Source organism: Centropristis striata, chromosome 13 (genome assembly GCF_030273125.1).
Source record: "Centropristis striata isolate RG_2023a ecotype Rhode Island chromosome 13, C.striata_1.0, whole genome shotgun sequence".
In the NCBI taxonomy this organism is placed as follows: domain Eukaryota; kingdom Metazoa; phylum Chordata; class Actinopteri; order Perciformes; family Serranidae; genus Centropristis; species Centropristis striata.
Genome location: NC_081529.1, coordinates 21882511 through 21900732, shown reverse-complemented (window position 1 = coordinate 21900732; position 18222 = coordinate 21882511). Strand labels below are relative to the sequence as shown.

At 34.3% G+C, this 18222-nt stretch overlaps 1 protein-coding gene across 2 annotated transcripts; it reads left to right on the top strand.

Annotated features, from left to right (window-relative positions):
- Positions 1-580: 580 nt before the first annotated feature.
- Positions 581-17966, top strand: spns1 (SPNS lysolipid transporter 1, lysophospholipid). 2 transcript variants are annotated; one of them, XM_059348445.1, is made up of 14 exons: positions 581-831; positions 4502-4720; positions 5458-5523; positions 6164-6300; positions 7247-7398; positions 8015-8081; positions 8159-8301; positions 9373-9525; positions 11658-11847; positions 13406-13471; positions 14434-14532; positions 15654-15822; positions 16100-16144; positions 17247-17966. In XM_059348445.1, exons 2-13 carry the CDS (start codon positions 4510-4512, stop codon positions 16111-16113), a joined length of 1467 nt encoding a protein of 488 aa, XP_059204428.1. In that variant the 5' UTR covers positions 581-831; positions 4502-4509; the 3' UTR covers positions 16114-16144; positions 17247-17966. The 2 variants fall into 2 exon arrangements, with proteins under 2 accessions (XP_059204428.1, XP_059204427.1); XM_059348444.1 differs by lacking the exon at positions 16100-16144 and having other exon boundaries at positions 590-831.
- The last annotated feature ends 256 nt before the right edge of the window (positions 17967-18222 follow it).

Here is an 18222-nt window from a genome sequence, read left to right as displayed (position 1 = left end):
AACAGTCCAAGTATCCATATATATTTAATTTATTATTATACAAAACATAAATTTACATTTAAGCAACTGGATCCACTGTATTTCATTTTTATTTATTTGCCTTGACTTTAACTGACTTTAACACATAATCAAGGGGCAGAATTGTTGCTGATTCAATTTCTTTTCATCTTCGAATTTATTTATTCAACTAATAATTCCACTTTAACACACAACAGAAACAACACAAGTCATAAGTAATTCATTAAGTTTAAAATGTCAAACTTTCTATAGTCCTGCAGTTTCTCTGATTTGATTATTTTCATTTAAAACTGAATATTTTGGATGAAATGAGCTATTTGAAGATATTTTTTCATCTTTTCATCATTGATTAATCAAGAAAATAATAGTCTGATTTAGTTTCTTACTCTTTCAAATTGGTTGACAGGAAGCAGAGCCACAGAGAGTCAACGATTGACAGCTGATGAAGGAAAACAAAATGTTTATGAAGAATAAAAGCTGTTTTGGCCTGTAGAGTGTCACTTCAGAGACAAAGTATCAAGTAAATGTGCTGCTGATCGGATCAATCGATCATTGGTGTCATGTGACCTGCAGATTTAAAGTCATGTGAGCGTCAAGCCGGAAGTTCAGTTAGATCCAACATGGCGGCGGTGCAGAATTGTCATCTCTGAAGAAGTAAACATTTAGTTTGGTTTTAACGGTTTAACCGACAGACGGTGTTCACGGCGGGGCTTTCTATCGCAGACCAACACTATGGGCTCTGACTAACATCCGCAGCTCGGTGTGACGAAGACGGAGAGAAAAAGAAGCGTCACCCCTGACTCATCCTCCCAGGTAAACAACAACAACAACACCAGGCAGCTGCACAATAAACCACCAAACACGCATTTGAACAATACTACCAAGATTTTATGTACTCATAAAACTAAAGGGATTGGCCGTTTTCTCCCACTTAGTTGGACGCCGAACTCCATTAAAATTTCGGCCACTTTAGCCTCTAATTCTCTCATTCAAACAACAGAAACGCACAAAGGTAAACGCTGCTATATTTCTGTTTTCTTACAAAGTGTTTGATCTCGACCATCTAATTTGCTAGCCGAATTTATTATTTCATCGAAGTGTCACTTTCAGTTTGTTTTAACACAGCTTGTCGGTTGTTGTTAAACTGGTTATATAAAACTGACAGAATCCTCATCGGAGTCTGGAGCGGCACTCCCTCTGCGCTCTAATGCAAATTGAAAATGAATAAACTAGATTGTCAAATTTACCAGAATTCCCTTTAAAATGAGACATGTCAAACTCCAACAGTTAATAATGAACTTTATGTGTACTTAAAACTCGCGACATTTAGATAGGAGTCTGCAGTGCTGTTCTCCATGTGCAACTTATTTCTTATTAGATATATTTTTTTTATATCCATGTAAATTATCGTTCTTACTCCTCTGCCGACATTATTATTAGATGCTCCCTTAAAGGTTTCTTGTCGTCGTACTCTTGGGTGTTAAAAAGTACAGGAAAATGTAGGAAATCTGCATCGAGTTTGGAGTAATGTGTTCCCCGTCAGGTTATATTAATTTCGATTTATTTAACATATCAACCGAATTCATCAGAAGAGTGCTTAAACTGTCTCAAATCGTTTCTTGACCGTAAAAAACTAACGTTATGTTTGTTGCAAGGCAAAGTACCTAAAACTGACTAAAGTCTGAATGGAGTCTGGCGCGCTGGCTTATTTGTGTTGTTGTTTTTGTTCAATGTTTTTGTCTTTTTATGGTTTATTCTCTGATTTACTTGTCTGCCGAATTTAACAGAGCGTCCCTTAAATATGCTGTGTGAATGTCATATATCACAACAGGTGACGTTTGGTTGTAAAAGGGTGCAACAAAAATGTAGAAATCTCCATATAGTTTGGAGTTATGTGTTCCCTGTGCTGCTTAAATGTATTTTGAGTTCACTAACGTTTCAGCCGAATTCATCAGAAAGACCCTTTGAAGTGTCTCAAGTCATTTCTTGACCGTCAAAAACTAACATTACGTTTGTTGCAGAGCAAAGCTCATAAAATTGTCAAATTTCTGAATGGAGTGTTGCCGTTCGCTCTGTGCTCGTTTGAATTATCTGATGAATGCGGATTTGATCAGAAGACGCTTAAAAACGTCTCAAGTCATTTCCAATAAATGGGGGCATACCAATCGTAATGTAACGTTACAGTTTTGCAAAGAAAGCTACATAAAATAGGAGGAATTCTGAAATGTTGCTATTTTTTTTTATCTCTAGCATCTTATTAATTATTCCTGCGTTCACACCTTCTGAGTTACTTAAAAGTGGAAATGACTGATCTGATCATGTTGTGATAGATCTCTGATCAGAACATGTTTGTGTTTGCAAATGCATCAAGGTCCGACACAACTGAGTGGCCACAGACCAAACCCAATAAGAAAAAAAGATCTAATTTAATCTCATCATTTAATGTCTCTGTATGTAAATAGGAAATGCGTTTCAAGACCTCAATGAATTAGTTTTTAACACTTACAGCAGTCTTTAATCTGTGCGACTCAGGGGATTAACCGGACATAATGTGAGTTTCAATACTCTTAATATGGTAAATATAATAAAATATCAAAGTAAGTTTATTGCTAATTCCATCAATATTATCTGAGCATCAGGAGAGCAGCTGTAATTATGGATAAGTGATTATTTGCCAGATCAATTAGATAAAACAGTCCAAGTATCCATATATATTTAATTTATTATTATACAAAACATAAATTTTCATTTAAGCAACTGGATCCACTGTATTTCATTTTTATTTATTTGCCTTGACTTTAACTGACTTTAACACATAATCAAGGGGCAGAATTGTTGCTGATTCAATTTCTTTTCATCTTCGAATTTATTTATTCAACTAATAATTCCACTTTAACACACAACAGAAACAACACAAGTCATAAAAAAACAGCTGTAAAATCACTGGTTTTAATAACGTGACTGGGCTCTGTAGAAGACGAACTGATTCTTCAGCAAACAGTTTGTCATGAGCTCCTCGTCACCACTGATCACATGACTTCTCCTTTCTCTGCCTCTTCCTCTTCTCCACCTCGCTGAGCCTCTAAAAACAAAAAAAACAAAAACAAATATGGACATATAAATAAATTAATACAGTTAAATAAAATAATAAACAAATGTGGAAATGTAAGTAAAATAATAAACAACTAGTGAAATATAAAGACAATTAAATAAAATAATAAACAAATGTGGAAATATAAATAAAAAATAAATAAAACAATAAACAAATATGGAAATATAAATAAAAAATAAATAAAATAATAAACAAATTGGGAAATATAAAGACAATTAAATAAAATAATAAACAAGTGTGGAAATATCAAAAAATATAAAATAATAAACATATATGGAAATGTAAAGAAAAAATAAATAACATAATAAACAAATTGTGAAATATAAAGACAATTAAATAAAATAATAAACAAATGCGGAAATATAAAGAAAAAAGAAAAAAATTGCGAAATATAAGGACGATTAAATAAAATAATAAACGTGGAAATATAAAGAAAATAATAAACAAAAAGGGGAAATATGAAGACAATTAAATACAATAATAAAAAGGGAAATATAAATAAAAAATAAACAAAATAATAAATAAATATGGTAATATAAAGAAAATATATAATCCGACGGCCCTTGAACAGATCATCTGTTGTAAAAAGTGACCAAAACTTGTGTAAAATGTTGATATTTGTGTCAGAATGTCTTTATTCTACATGTGTCATTTAAAATAAAGTCTTTGCACTAACCAGATCCTGTTAAAAACATTAAATTCTGCTCCTCAGAGACACTGTGAAGACATGATTGATTCTGCACAAAGAAATGTTTGAGTTGTTCATGATTGTGCTGATTTAGTGTTTGTGTTTCCGTGTCGCTGCACCTTAGACGATTGGAAACAGGATTGTCCAGTTCAGCTTTTGCCATTGTTTGTTCAGACACACAATATCCTGGGTGATGCTATTTTCAGCTCTGAACGGTTGGAGACATTAAGAATTAAATATTTATTTTTTGATATTGAAAGTAAAATAATTTCTGAAGACATCAGAAAATAAATATTATTAAAAGAATATTCTATTAAAGAGAGAAAGTTGTTGCTTGCAAATAAAAACTATTTTTTGCACAGATTTTAGTGCTAAGTTTGAAAATATTTGTCTAAAGGAAAATGAGGATAATGATGCAAAAATAAAAATAAATGAATATATTTTCTGTGAAATTTGTCCAAAATTCCTTTTTTACTTTGGATTAGGAATTTATTACGAATTATTTGGAAATTATTGGTCTGGTTTAAAAAATAAATAAATAAATTCTATTGCAAAGAAGGTTTAAAACAAAACACGGCTGAAAAAAAATAGTATTTGAGTATTTGACTTTGTGGTAAGTTTTGTTTTAAATTACGTTTTTACTTGATGCGGATGGAGTAATCGTCTTTTTTCCGTCTCCTCAGTGGCGGCCATGTCTCTGGGCGAGCCCACATCGGAGTCGGCACCGTTCTTCTCCGATGACAGCGAGGCAGAGGGAGCAGAGGAGCGCGCCGGGGCGGCGGATGCGCAGTCGTCGCTGGAAGAGTCGGCCAGCGGCGTGACGAAGGGCCGAGCGCTGCTCACCGTCCTCATCCTCTGCTACATCAACCTGCTCAACTACATGGACCGCTTCACTGTGGCAGGTACTGCCAACACACCACCAACACGCCGCCGCCGCCAAAACGCCACCACCACCACACTGCCACCGCACCACCAACACGCCACCCCCAATACACCGCCAACATGCCACCGCCAACAAACCGCCACCGTACCGCCAACATACCACCAACACGCCGCTGGCGCCAAAACGCCACCACCACCACACTGCCAACACGCTGTTAACACACCGCCACCACACCGCCACCAGTCTTTTAAACATCTTTGTAAGAGCCATTTTGCTTTGATTGTTTGTTTGTTTGTTTGTTTGCGCCTCCCACCACAGGGTGGGTTCTGATGTCATGAGTTAATATAAGGCGCCGGTGTATGACTGATTGTGGTGAGATGCCCGAGAGGCACACAGTTTTTTTTACTTTTGTAGTGACCCGATTGCTACACAAAAAATAGATGCCACTAGTATGATGAGATCCCGTTTGTAGTGCAGAAATGTGATGTAAAAGTTGGAAATATAACTTTTATTTGTTGAAGAAGGAAGCATACCTTGTTTGGAACTGTTACAATAAACTCAGTTAATTGATATACGGAAAGTGGACATTTCATTTGTGTGCGTAAAACACTATAAATGGGATCTCATCATACTAGTGGCATCTTTTTTTTTGAGTAGCAATCGGGTCACTACAACTTTGTTTTGGTAAAACATGTAGAAACATTAAAAATTATCACAGAAGAGAAAGTTTGAATAGTTTGTTTTCTGTTCCTGCAGGAGTTCTCCCCGACATCGAGCATTACTTCGGGATCGATGACGGGAAGTCCGGCCTGCTGCAGACAGGTGAGACACGATAAACGCCAGAGATCACCAGACGCTCACATTAATGCACCAGTAATAATCCTGCAGTAATATATTTGGTGTTGGTACTTTTACTGCAGTCAAGTCATCTGAATATTGTTCCACCTCCAGTAAAACTCACTGTAGCTAAATGTAGCTAAAATACTAAAAGTATAACATGTTCCTGCAGGCTGATTGTTAATAATCTAATGTTATATAATACTAATACTAAAAATAATAATATATATTTTTAATCATGCATTAATATAAAAGCAGGATTTTGGAGCAAATGTTTAACCTTTTAATACTACTATTATTAATAATAGTACATTTTATTTATATTGCATCTTTGAAACAAAACATGCATTTCAAAGTAAAGCCATATATATATATATATATATATATATATATATATATATTATTAAATGTTATTTTTGTAATCTCTTTTTGTAATTTTTTTTTTACAGGATTTAATATTTATTTTATTTATTATTATTATTATTATATTTAAAATAATAACTCTGATGGCACACTCCAGGCTCTACATTATTTTCATATTTAATTGTTATATATAATATATATAATAATACAGCTGTTTGATTGATAAGTAAAGTTTCCTGCTGTGTTTTTTTTTTCTGTCCAGTTTTTATCTGCAGCTACATGTTCCTGGCTCCCGTCTTCGGTTACCTTGGCGACCGGTACAACAGGAAGTTGATCATGAGTGTGGGCATCACGTTCTGGTCGCTGGTGACACTCGCCAGCTCGTACACGCCCCGAGAGGTGAGAGGTTATTAAATATTCAATAATATCAACATCAGGCTGTTTCAGTTGATTCAGACGGAATATAAAGAGAAATCTTTTTTAAAAAATGTGTTTAAAATAAAATGCTTTATCTTCCTTTTAAGTTCCTGTTGAAGAAATAATAATACATTCGATTTATAGGCCTATAGCGCTTTTAAAGGTACTCTAAGTTGCTTAATAATACTTAATTTGATATTAATAATAGACATTTCCTTGAAATATCATTTATTCTTTTTTTATTTTTCTGGGAATAAAAAAGGAAAAAGAATTGTTATAATTAAGTTGATATTTACAATAAAATTTCCCTGAAAGAGAAGCTCAATTCAAACCCAAATAAATCTGAATTTTGGACAAATAAATATAAATTTTATTTTTTTTGTCTAAATTATGATTAAATTATTATTAGACATCAGTGTTTTTAAAAAAAAAATGCATTCAGACTGGGAATATTAATAATATTTATTTATTTATTTTTTTAAGATATTTTTTTGGCCATTTTTCAAGGCTTTATTGATAGTGAGACAGATAGAAAGGGGGTGACAGAGGGGAGGACATGCGGCAAAGGGAGCTCAGGCCGGATTCGAACTTGGCTCCGCCGCAGCGAGGACTGTAGCCTCTGCACATGGGGCGCCTGTGTAACCCACTACGCTACAGACCACCCCCAATAATATTTATTTTTTATTAGTTTAAAAAAGAAGTACAATATATTCCCCTCATTTCCTTTTTTATTTTATTTTTTAAGTTCGAACTGTTTAGTTTAATTTAAAATAAATACATTTTCTGAATTCATTATTTGATTCAGACTGTGAATTGGCATATTTAATGAGCCCCCAGCTGCCTCATTTGCATATGTAAACATACTGTGAGGAAACATCTTGTCCTGATGTAAATAAAATAATAATAATAAATGACAATGTATGTGCAGCACTTCTGGGCGCTGCTGTTGACTCGTGGTCTGGTCGGCGTGGGGGAGGCGAGTTACTCGACCATCGCTCCGACCATCATCGCCGACCTCTACGTGAAGGGGAAGAGGACCAACATGCTCTCCATCTTTTACTTCGCCATCCCCGTCGGCAGGTCGGTCCAACAATTCCATTATTAATATATAATAATAATAATGTATAATAACTGTTCATCCTGTCGCTGCGTCAGTTGACGTCTTTTGGTCATTTTGTGTCTTTTTTTTGTAATTGTGTGTTTTTGGTCTCTTTTTTTGGTCATTTTACATCTTTTTTTTGTCATTTTGTCTTTGGTCATTTTGCATCTTTTTTTTTAATTTTGTGTATTTTTTGTCATTTCTGTCTTACGTCTTATTTTTGGTCATTTTATGTATTTTTTTTAATTGTCATTTTTTTGCCTTTTTTCATTTTTGGTAATTTTTTCCAATTCTTTTCTTTTGTGGTCATTTTGTGTTTGTTTTTTACAACATGTGTGACCCCTGTGGGCACTGGGAAAAGTGTTTTTATATAAATTCCATTTTATTGCAATTTTTAAACATTAGTTTATCAGAGAAATTCAACTTTTTTTTCTGGTTTTCGATCATTCTAACTGTTATTCTGCACAAAGACATGTTTGAGTTGTTCTGATTGTGCTGATTCCATAGAGCTACAGGACTTACAGATTTATTTTTTATATGCTGCAGCCCTGAAACTGCTCTTTCCAATCTGCTGATTGTGTTTGTTTCTCCCATCAGTGGGCTGGGATACATCGTTGGCTCACAAGTCGGTGGTTTGGCTCAGGACTGGCACTGGGCTCTGCGGGTGAGTGGCGGTTTGTTCTGGTGGTGCTGGTTGTGTTGGCCCCTGTTGGTCCGCCTCACAGTGTCCCCTCTCCTCAGGTGACCCCCGGGCTTGGGCTGATCGCCGTGCTACTGCTGCTGTTCGTCGTCCAGGAGCCCAAACGAGGAGCGATCGAAGCCCGGCCAGAGCACCACCTGCACCAGACCAGCTGGCTGACCGACCTGAAGGCCCTCAGCAAGAAGTAGGTCCAGCATCTCAGCACTGACTGAGTGACACACATGATACCACGTGCTGAGTTAACATGAGAAGGTCACAAAGAGCAGGATTTTCCCGACCCCCACAGACTCTGCTGCAGCGTCTACATGTTTGTCTCAGCATTCTTAGTTTCTGTTCCTTTAACTCTGGGGCTGGAAACAAAGTTTCTGATCCTGTCGTCTTTTCTCTGTGTCAATTTCACACACACAAAAGTTCACTGCTCCATAAACTCTGAACCACAAAGAGCTGTTTCAGGCTCCTCTCTGCTCTGTGTAAACAGCCTCTCCTGTCCTGTCCTCTCTGCTCTGTGTAAACAGATTCTCAGTGAATATTTGTCATGTGACTGTTGGTCTCAGCAGAATCAATCATGTCTTCACAGTGTCTCTGAGGAGCAGAATTTAATGTTTCTAACAGGATCTGGTTAGTGCAAACGCTTTATTTTAAATGACACATGGAGAATAAAGAGATTCTGACACAAATATCAACATTTAACACAAGTTTTAGTCACTTTCTATAACTGCTGATCCGTTCAAGTACTGTCGGAAAGTTCTATTTTCACTTGTATTTTTGGCGAGTTCAGAGTTCAGAAGGTTAAGTTGCTGTAGCAGACTACAGAGAGATATTAATATAAGAAACTAGAAGACTGATGGAATATCTCGTTACTTGAAGTGGAGAAACTCAAAGCTTAAAAGCTTAAAGTTTCAATGGAAATTAACGTAACTGATGATCCGTTCAAGGACCGTCAGGAAGTTCAAACTCTGATGATAACATCTGTTTTTACAGTTTCTTTCTATAATTGTGTAATTGAGCTGCAGGACTCAGATTTAAAAGTATTTTATATGTTGCAGTGAAACACAAGGACACAGAGAGGAGAAACTACTGAAACAGCTGATTTGGGTTCAGAGTTGGAGAACAGTGAACTTCTGTCTGAATAAAAGCAGAAGTTCTATTTTCAGTCCAAAGTGTCCTCCCTGACCTCTGACCTCTCTGTCTCATCTTATAATATCATAATCCCGTCTGTAAGTGTCTCTGCCTCTCTCGTCCCGTCTCTCTACAGCTATAGCTTTGTGCTGTCGACGCTCGGCTTCACGTCGGTGGCGTTCGTCACTGGCTCGTTGGCTCTCTGGGCGCCCACCTTCCTGTTCCGAGCGGCCGTGTTCACCGGGGAGAGGGAGCCCTGCGTCGAGGGGAACTGCGCCTCGTCAGACAGGTGACACACACACACACACACACACACACAAACCTACACACACACACACACACACACTACAACTCTATATCTCTTATATTTATATGTTCTGTGAAGGTTAAAAACAACAAACCCTGCAGATCTTTGCTTGTACAGGTTCATCTCAATAAATTAGAATATAATGGAAAAGACCATTTCCAGTAGTTCAAGTCAAAAAGCCCCAACCAAGTATTGAGTCATATAGATGGACATACTTTTCAGAGGTTAACATTTCCATATTACTTATGGAAATTACCACATACTTTTTAAAATCAGTCTTTTGTAATATTACAATTTTTTTGAGACACTGAATTTTTGGTCTTCATTAAATGTAAGCCATAATCATAATTAGAATACATTAAATAAATGAAGACATGAAATGTTTAATTCTGTGTGTAATGGATCTATATAATGTGTTATTTCCACTTTTTGAATTGAATTACTGACATAAATAAACTTTTCTATCATATTGTAATTTATTGAGATGCACCTGTATATGTTCATATTAATTAAAAATCAAGTCTATCAGTAAATATAATATTTTGATACTTGAGTTGAGTTTAAATGACTTTTTTCTGTTTGAATGTAACTTTTAATTAAAATGCATTTAATTAGTTTTTCGTTTTTATTACCTGCACCATTTTCTATATTTGTCTTTTTTTCCTGGATCCAAACACTTTAGAGTTTATATGTAGAGTGGATATACTATTAAACTTTTTTTTTTTAAATCCTTATTTATATTAAAAAATAATAATTAAATATTTTAGTGCATGAAGAGTGAGTCCTGTGCCGTTATACAATTTTTTAAAATATTAAATCTGAGTTACTGGGTAACTTTACATAGAAGCTATTGAAAATAAATTGCTGTTATATTAAAATATTTATGTAAAATAAATGAATTAAACATTTATACATGAGTTGAGAACAATTTAGCATATTTGTTATGTATATTTTTTACTATATCTCTTTATGTTCTATGAAGTATAAAAACAACAAACTCTGCATATTGCTTGTATATGTGCACAAAAATAAAAAATCGAGTCGATCACTAAATATAATATATTTTGATACTCGAGTCGAGTTTAAAATACTTTTTTCTGTTTGAATGTAACTTTTAAATTAAGATACATTATTTATTTATTTAGTTTTATTACCTGCAATTTTCTGTATTTTTTTTCCTGGATCCAAACACTTTACAGTTTATAAGTAGAGTGTAAATACTATTTTTTTTTAAAAACATGAATAATTATATTTTTTTAATATAATAATAATAATAATAATAATAATAATAAAAATTAAATTACCATATGAAGAGTCCTGTGTCGTGATACAATATTTTGGAATATTAAATCTGAGTTACTGGCTAACTTAACATAGAAGCTATTGAAAATAAATTGCTGTTATATTCAAATTTATATGTAAAATAAATGAACTAAACATTTATAAACGTCAGATAAATTTAGCATATTTTTTAATAATATATATTTTTGATTAATATTGGCAAGTCAGCAAGAACAATCACATAATTCATTATTTTAATAATCTGTGCAATAATTCAATTTGTCACTTTGTTACACTGGTGCATAATAAATATTTGTACATATCTTTACTACGTAAAATGTATTTCTATATTTTTATTTATATTTATAAATAAATATGGGGGTTAAATAAATATAAGTTATTTCTATATTTTTATGTCTATTTATAAATAAATATAAAGGTTAAATAAATATAAGTTATTTCTATATTTTTATTTATATTTATAAATAAATATGAAGGTTAAATAAATATAAGTTATTTATATATTTTTATGTCTATTTATAAATAAATATAAAGGTTAAATAAATATAAGTTATTTCTATATTTTTATTTCTATTTATAAATAAATAAGTTAAATAAATAAGTTATTTCCATATTTCTGTTTGTTTTTCTATCCCTCCATCTTCACCTTTATTTCTGTATTTACTTTTTCTATTTGTCCATATCTCTGTTAACTTCAGACTTGCTGCATTAATCTGTTCTGTTGTTGTTGTTGAATATTTTCAGTATTTTCTTCATTTCCATACTTAGTTGTTGTGTCCTTTTACTAAAGCCAGAATCTGATTTATTTTCAGTCTGATCTTCGGGGCGATCACGTGTGTGACGGGCGTGCTGGGCGTGGCGAGCGGCGTGCAGATCAGCCGGGCTCTGAAGACGAGGACGCCACGGGCCGACCCGCTGGTCTGCGCCGCCGGCCTGCTGCTGTCGGCGCCGTTCCTCTACCTTGCCATCGTGTTCGCTCAGGCCTCCACCATCGCCACATACGTCAGTCACTTCTCTTCTCTTACAGTCAGAGACAGATATCTACAGGGAGATGGGAACAGTTTGAACAAAGAGAGGAAACAATCAAATATTCACACAAATATAGAAAATAAAACAGCTAATATAAAATATGTTTATATATATGTATATATATATATATATATATATATATATATATATATATATATATATATATATATACTGTGTTTTTAAAAAGCAAATTTATATTAAGTCATTAATGTAATAGATTACTTTATAGTGTTTTTACACAGATGTAAATTTGAAATAAATAGAGATATGTACAAATGGAAATAAAAATATAAATATGGAAATTTAGAAATAGAATTAAAAATATGGAATTATACAATTTAATATGGAAATATATAAATAAAAATAGAAATACAGAAATGGAAATATAGAAATAATAGAAATATATAAAAATGAAAATATAGAAATAATAGAAATATATAAAATGGAAATATAAAAATGGAAATATAGAAGTAAAAATATGGAAAGATATAAATAAATTTGAAGCTAGAGATATGTACAAATGGAAATAAAATAGAAATGTTTTTATCTGCACAATCACTTGTGAAATGATTCCTTAAATAAAGAATCAAAGCAGAAAAAATCATTAGGGCCACGGGGCCATTATATATCAAAACATGCGGTTTGATTGGGATCGGTGTGCTATTACTTTTCTCTACGGAATACAAATTTTTCGCGACGTAACTCGCGAAAAACTGCCCAACATTCAGGTGGCAGTTAATTCTGTTGATTGCTCTGCTCTGATTGCCTTTGATCCTTTGTTTTGATTACAGTTACACAAAAGCACACACATGCGCGCATAAGCACGCACACTCCTCCAGATACACATACACACACACAGGTAACTTTATGTGATTTTAGTTACACACACACATACACAAATGCGCGCGTAAGCGCTCACACTCCTCCAGATACACATGTTTCTCACACACACACACACACACACACACACACACGTAACTTTATGCAATTTTCGTTACACACACACAAATGCGCGCGTAAGCGCTCACACTCCTCCAGAGACACATGTTATACACACACACATTTTGAGGTTGAAAGGGCATAGGTTGCTGTATAAATAAATACTTGAAAAGGAATGCTTGTTGTAGGTGTGCTCCTTGTATATAATATAGCATCATAACATTACCAGTATTAATTGTTTGAAATCTCTGAAGAATCTCATCATAGTGTACACAAACTGGCAGTAGCCCCCGTGGCCCTTTCAGAATTTCCCCAGAGGAAATTTTCTAGTTTTATATTGCTGCTCTCGGTTTAAATTAATACTGTAAATGTAATTTTTCACAATAAATTACAGTAACAGTTTGAAGTGAAAGAGGGAAGAGAAGTTTATGGTTTGAATCCTTGAAAAATTCCTGAATTAAACTGTTTGACCCTGGAATAAAAAAATACAATCAGACAAATATAAATATCACATAATAAGTGAAAAATACATGACAAAATTGTAATTAAAAGAGTCCCAGATGATGATGATGTTTCCTGTGTGTCTCGTCAGGTTTTCATCTTCCTGGGAGAAACATTCCTATCGATGAACTGGGCCATCGTGGCTGACATCCTGCTGGTGAGAAACCCTCTTTTACATTGTCACGTTCACTGCAACATATAAAATCTTTATAAATCTATAAGTCCTGCAGCTCTGTGGAATCAGCACAATCAGAACAACTCAAACATGTTTTTGTGCAGAATAACACAGTTAGAATGACAGAACCCAGAAAAAACAAATTTATTCCTCTGATACACTATTGTTTTTAAATGTGAATAAAATCGTCAGAGTTTGAACTTTCCGACGGTCCTTGAGTGGATCATTAGTTCTGAAAGTTTCCGTGAGAAGAAGTGACCAAAACGAAGCGTAAATCTTTAATTTTCTTAAGCCAGATTTAATTCAAATATAAAGTGTTTGCACTTACCCCTTTTTTTTTTTTTTTTTTTAATACTATAACAGGTACGTGCCAAGAAATAATGGTATCTTTCTGTCTTTAACTCTCGGCACAGGATTGTTTTCTTTAAAAAAATAAAAAAATAAAAAAAGCCCAAAATACACAGTGTCACATTAAAAGAAACAGTAAACACAGACATTATCATCAGAATTTGAACTTTCTGACGGTCCTTGAAATAATCCTATTTTACCATTTTAAGCTTTGTTTTGGACACTTTTTATAACAGAAACTTTAGTAACTGATGAGAAGTTCAAGGGCCGTCGGAAAGTTCAAACTGTGACGATAATGTCTGTTTTTACAGTTTCTTTCTACGATTCTAGCCGGTGGGGGTTTAATTAAAATGCACTTTAACTCTCATGACATTGTTAGGACCATTATTTTTGTTATATTTTATTCCTGTATTTTAAATGTCTGTTTCCTGTTTTTACTTGTTTTTTCTTTTTATTCATATTTAATAAGCAGTCTTGAAGAGTTTCTTTGATTTTCACTAATACTGATAATAATACTACTACTACTAATAATAATAATAACAAAACTAATAATACTAAAAATAATAATAATAATATTCATTCTGTCTGTATTTCAGTACGTTGTCGTTCCCACTCGTCGCTCCACAGCTGAAGCTCTGCAGATCGTTTTCTCTCATTTTCTGGGAGACGCAGGAAGTCCATATATGATCGGAGTGGTACGCACACACACACACACACACACTGACAGACACATACACACACGTACACAACCACGCACAGACCCACTTTATTATTAATGTTTTATATTTTAAAAAGACAAATGTATAAAATGTATTTATCCACAAAGCAAAACATAAAAAATAAAAAGTGGAAACATGCAAACAGGTGTACCTCGGCCAACACGGGTAAACCAGCTCCCCCTCCTGGAGCAAGACCCGGGGGGGAGCCTGCAGGCTAGAATCTAGGGGCCAGGCCTCTGTCCACGGGGCCCGGCCGGGCTCAGCCCGAACAAGACATATGGATCCTCCAACCGCAGCTTCAGAGGCTCTGGGAACGTGGAATATCACCACGGTGGCAGGGAAAGAGCCTGAGCTTGTGCGTAGGGCTGGGCGATATGGACCAAAAGTCATTTCCCGATATATTTAGTCTGAATATCGATATTCAATATCTATCCCGATATTTTTATCGCAGAGTGAGAGCAAATGTTCAGTCAAAGTCAAATATGAAGTGTCACAAGTAGTTTTACTAAAACAGTTTATTTAAGTGAACATAAATACTGTATAACAGGAGTACCTTTTTTTTATTTTTTATTTTTATCATTTGTGCACATTTAAATAAAAAATATCTTAAATAAAAGCCGCAGCTTGCCTGGAGCAAGGATCACAGTGCAAAATTGAGCTATATTGACATATATATGATATGGTCTAATTCCATATCACATTTAAAAATATATCAATATATCTTTTATATCGGCCAGCCCTAGTTGTGCGGGAGATGGAGCGTTACTGGCTAGAGATAGTTTGGTTCCAGATCCCACGCATGCGTGGAGGTGAGCCCAACGCTGCTGTGTTGGAGTTCTCCCCGAGGAAGGACACGGTCTCTGACTGTCTGTGCTTATGCAACGAACAGCAGTTTGGAGTACCCGGCCTTCTTTGAGTACTGGGTGGTGTCCTGGAAGGGGTACCGCCTGGGGACTCTAGTTCACCATTCAAACATTGAGTTGCTTGTAAGTGTACCTGGTACCAGTGAACTCTCGGCCAAAGATTGATGATATTTGTGTGTGTGTGTGTGTGTGTGTGTGTGTGTGTGTGTCTCTGTGTCTCTGTGTCTCTCTCAGGTGTCAGACTCTCTGCGTCAGACCGACTCCTTCCTGTGGCAGTTCCGCTCCCTGCAGCTCTCTCTGCTGCTCTGCTCCTTCGTCGCCGTCATCGGAGGAGGATTCTTCCTCGCCACCGCCCTCTTCATCGAAAGAGACCGGGACCGCGCAGAGAACCGCGCCCCCTCTGGTGAGACCAGCAGGATACACACAAACCCACACACACTAACACACACACACACACACACACACACACACTAACTTACACACACACACACACGCACAAACACACACACACACACACACACACACACTAACTTACACACACACTTACACACACACGCACAGACTTACACACACAAACTTACACACGCACACACACACATATCCATTCTGGATTTTCTCTCCTGGTTCAGTTTTTGTTCCTTCAGATCAAACTTCTCACAACAAACTCTTCTAACTTTTAGACTCGCCTTTATGACCCTCCCCCTGATTCTGATTCGCTGTAGTGAGTAAGTATTCGAAAGTTTTACTCAAAACCACCAAAACTCTGAAGTGTTGATACAAAACATGTGATGATTTAATTACATAATAAAACATAAAAGTATAAAGAACTCTGATAATCAATAAATACTTTATTACAAGTTAAAGTCGATCATTTGAAACCCTTCTTCATTCTAACAACAGAAGTCTGATCATTGAAGGGTCAAAAGTTGGCCTTTATAAATGATTCTTTATCATATTAATTAATACATTTAGTAGAAGAAGTATTTAGTGTTAGCTAAATATATTCTACATTATACTTATATATAATGTTTTTATTATATTTCATGTTATTATTTTCTATTTTTTATTTTCTATGCATTTTGTGAATATATTTTACGTCTTTTCATATTAACTATTTTTTGGTTGATATTTTCTATTGCTGATTTCATTTTGTCTTTTTATATTTCTTATAATTTTGTGATTATATTTTATGTTGTTTTTTAGATATAAATATATTTTTAAATTTACTATTTAATGATTTTTTTATTGCTTATTATATTTTGTTATAACATTTTATTTTATGTCCATTTTTATATATTCACTATTTAATGGATTGTTTTGTTTATTTTTTTATTTTTTTCTATATATTATATTTGATGTCTTTTTAGATTTACTTTTTAGATTTTTTATTTTCTTCAATTGATTTTTTTATATACACTATTTAAAAATGTAAATTGTTTTTTATTGCTTATTCTATTTTGCTGTATTTTATTCTACATTTATTTTTATATTCACTATTTATTTTACTTTTTTTTCTCTAATGGATTTTCTTCTTTTATTTTGCTATATTTTATTTTATAATTTGTATGTATTTTACTTTTTTTCTTTCATGGATTATTTTATGGCTTATTCTATTTTGTTATATTTTATTTTATTATTTTATATTTCTTTTTTAGATTTAGATTTTTATTTTTTATTCATATTTACTCCTCACTGCTTTCCTTTTAATGTATATATATTTTATAGCTCAGTATATATTTGTATTTATTATATTTCTCACAGCAGCAGCGTATCAGGTTTCTCTGTATAAAAAATTAAACTCTTATTTTTTTTCTCTCGGTGTGACAGACGACGAGCCGATCGTGGTGCCGAGGAGCGGCCGCTCCACCAGAGTTCCTGTGTCCAGCGTCCTCATCTGACCCTGGAACAGTTTTTATTCTATTTAAGGCTCTCCGACTCTGAGCAGGGAGCGGATCATCTGCCATGCAGAAACGTTTTAAGATATGTTTATTTTTTAATTCTGGACATTATAACTTTTTATAATTTGACCGTGCTGGGAACGCTGCAGACGTTTTGCATCATTTTGATGTTTTTCCGAGCGGAAGGAGACACAGGATCATAACGTCTCTGGACTGTAAACGGCTGGTCTGGGATCAGCTGCAGGTCCAGAAACATCCACAACCCAAAGACTGATGGTTTTATTTTATATACAGAAGCTTTATTAATCAGTTAATAACCACGTGTTTGTTTATGTTTGAGTGACACTAATATTCTTAAGAAGCAGGAAATATCTTTTAATTCATCGGTTTATATTTTACAAACGGTTCGTCTGTTTTTAACCTTTTATTTAAACGTCTCCGCTGTTAAAGGGACTTTTTATTCTCAGAGCTTCACCAAGTCGACTGACGGGGAGAAAACACGCCGCAAAACATTTTGTCTTATTTAAAAATTAGAAAAAAAGAAAAAAAAACTCTTTTTAAATGAATGTTGATAATCAAAGTTGTTTGTTAACCTCAAATTATTTTAGCAAATCATTTTTGTGAACTTAATAAATGAGAATTAACTTGTCATGTTTGTGTGGAAATGTTTTATTATTAGGGCCCGAGCAGGCAACGACCTGCGAGGTCCCTATTGTATTTCGAATGATTTTTAGGGCCCGAGCAGGCAACGACCTGCGAGGTCCCTATTGTATTTCGAATGTTTATTTATTATTAGGGACCAAGCACTAACGGTGCGAGGACCCTATTGAAATTGGTCCGTTTCTTATTATTCTTTTTCATAACCAATTTTAAAGTCTAATTTGGGGGCTTTATCATATTCAAAA

What these genes read in the sequence shown, in the direction of transcription:
- spns1 (XM_059348444.1), top strand. Translation starts at nt 4,510, where the DNA reads ATGTCTCTGGGCGAGCCCACATCGGAGTCGGCACCGTTCTTCTCCGAT. An exon ending in ACTGGCACTGGGCTCTGCGG is followed by an intron (nt 8,082 to 8,158) that starts GTGAGTGGCGGT and finishes CCCTCTCCTCAG; the next exon opens with GTGACCCCCGGGCTTGGGCT. An exon ending in AGAGAACCGCGCCCCCTCTG is followed by an intron (nt 15,823 to 17,246) that starts GTGAGACCAGCA and finishes TCGGTGTGACAG; the next exon opens with ACGACGAGCCGATCGTGGTG.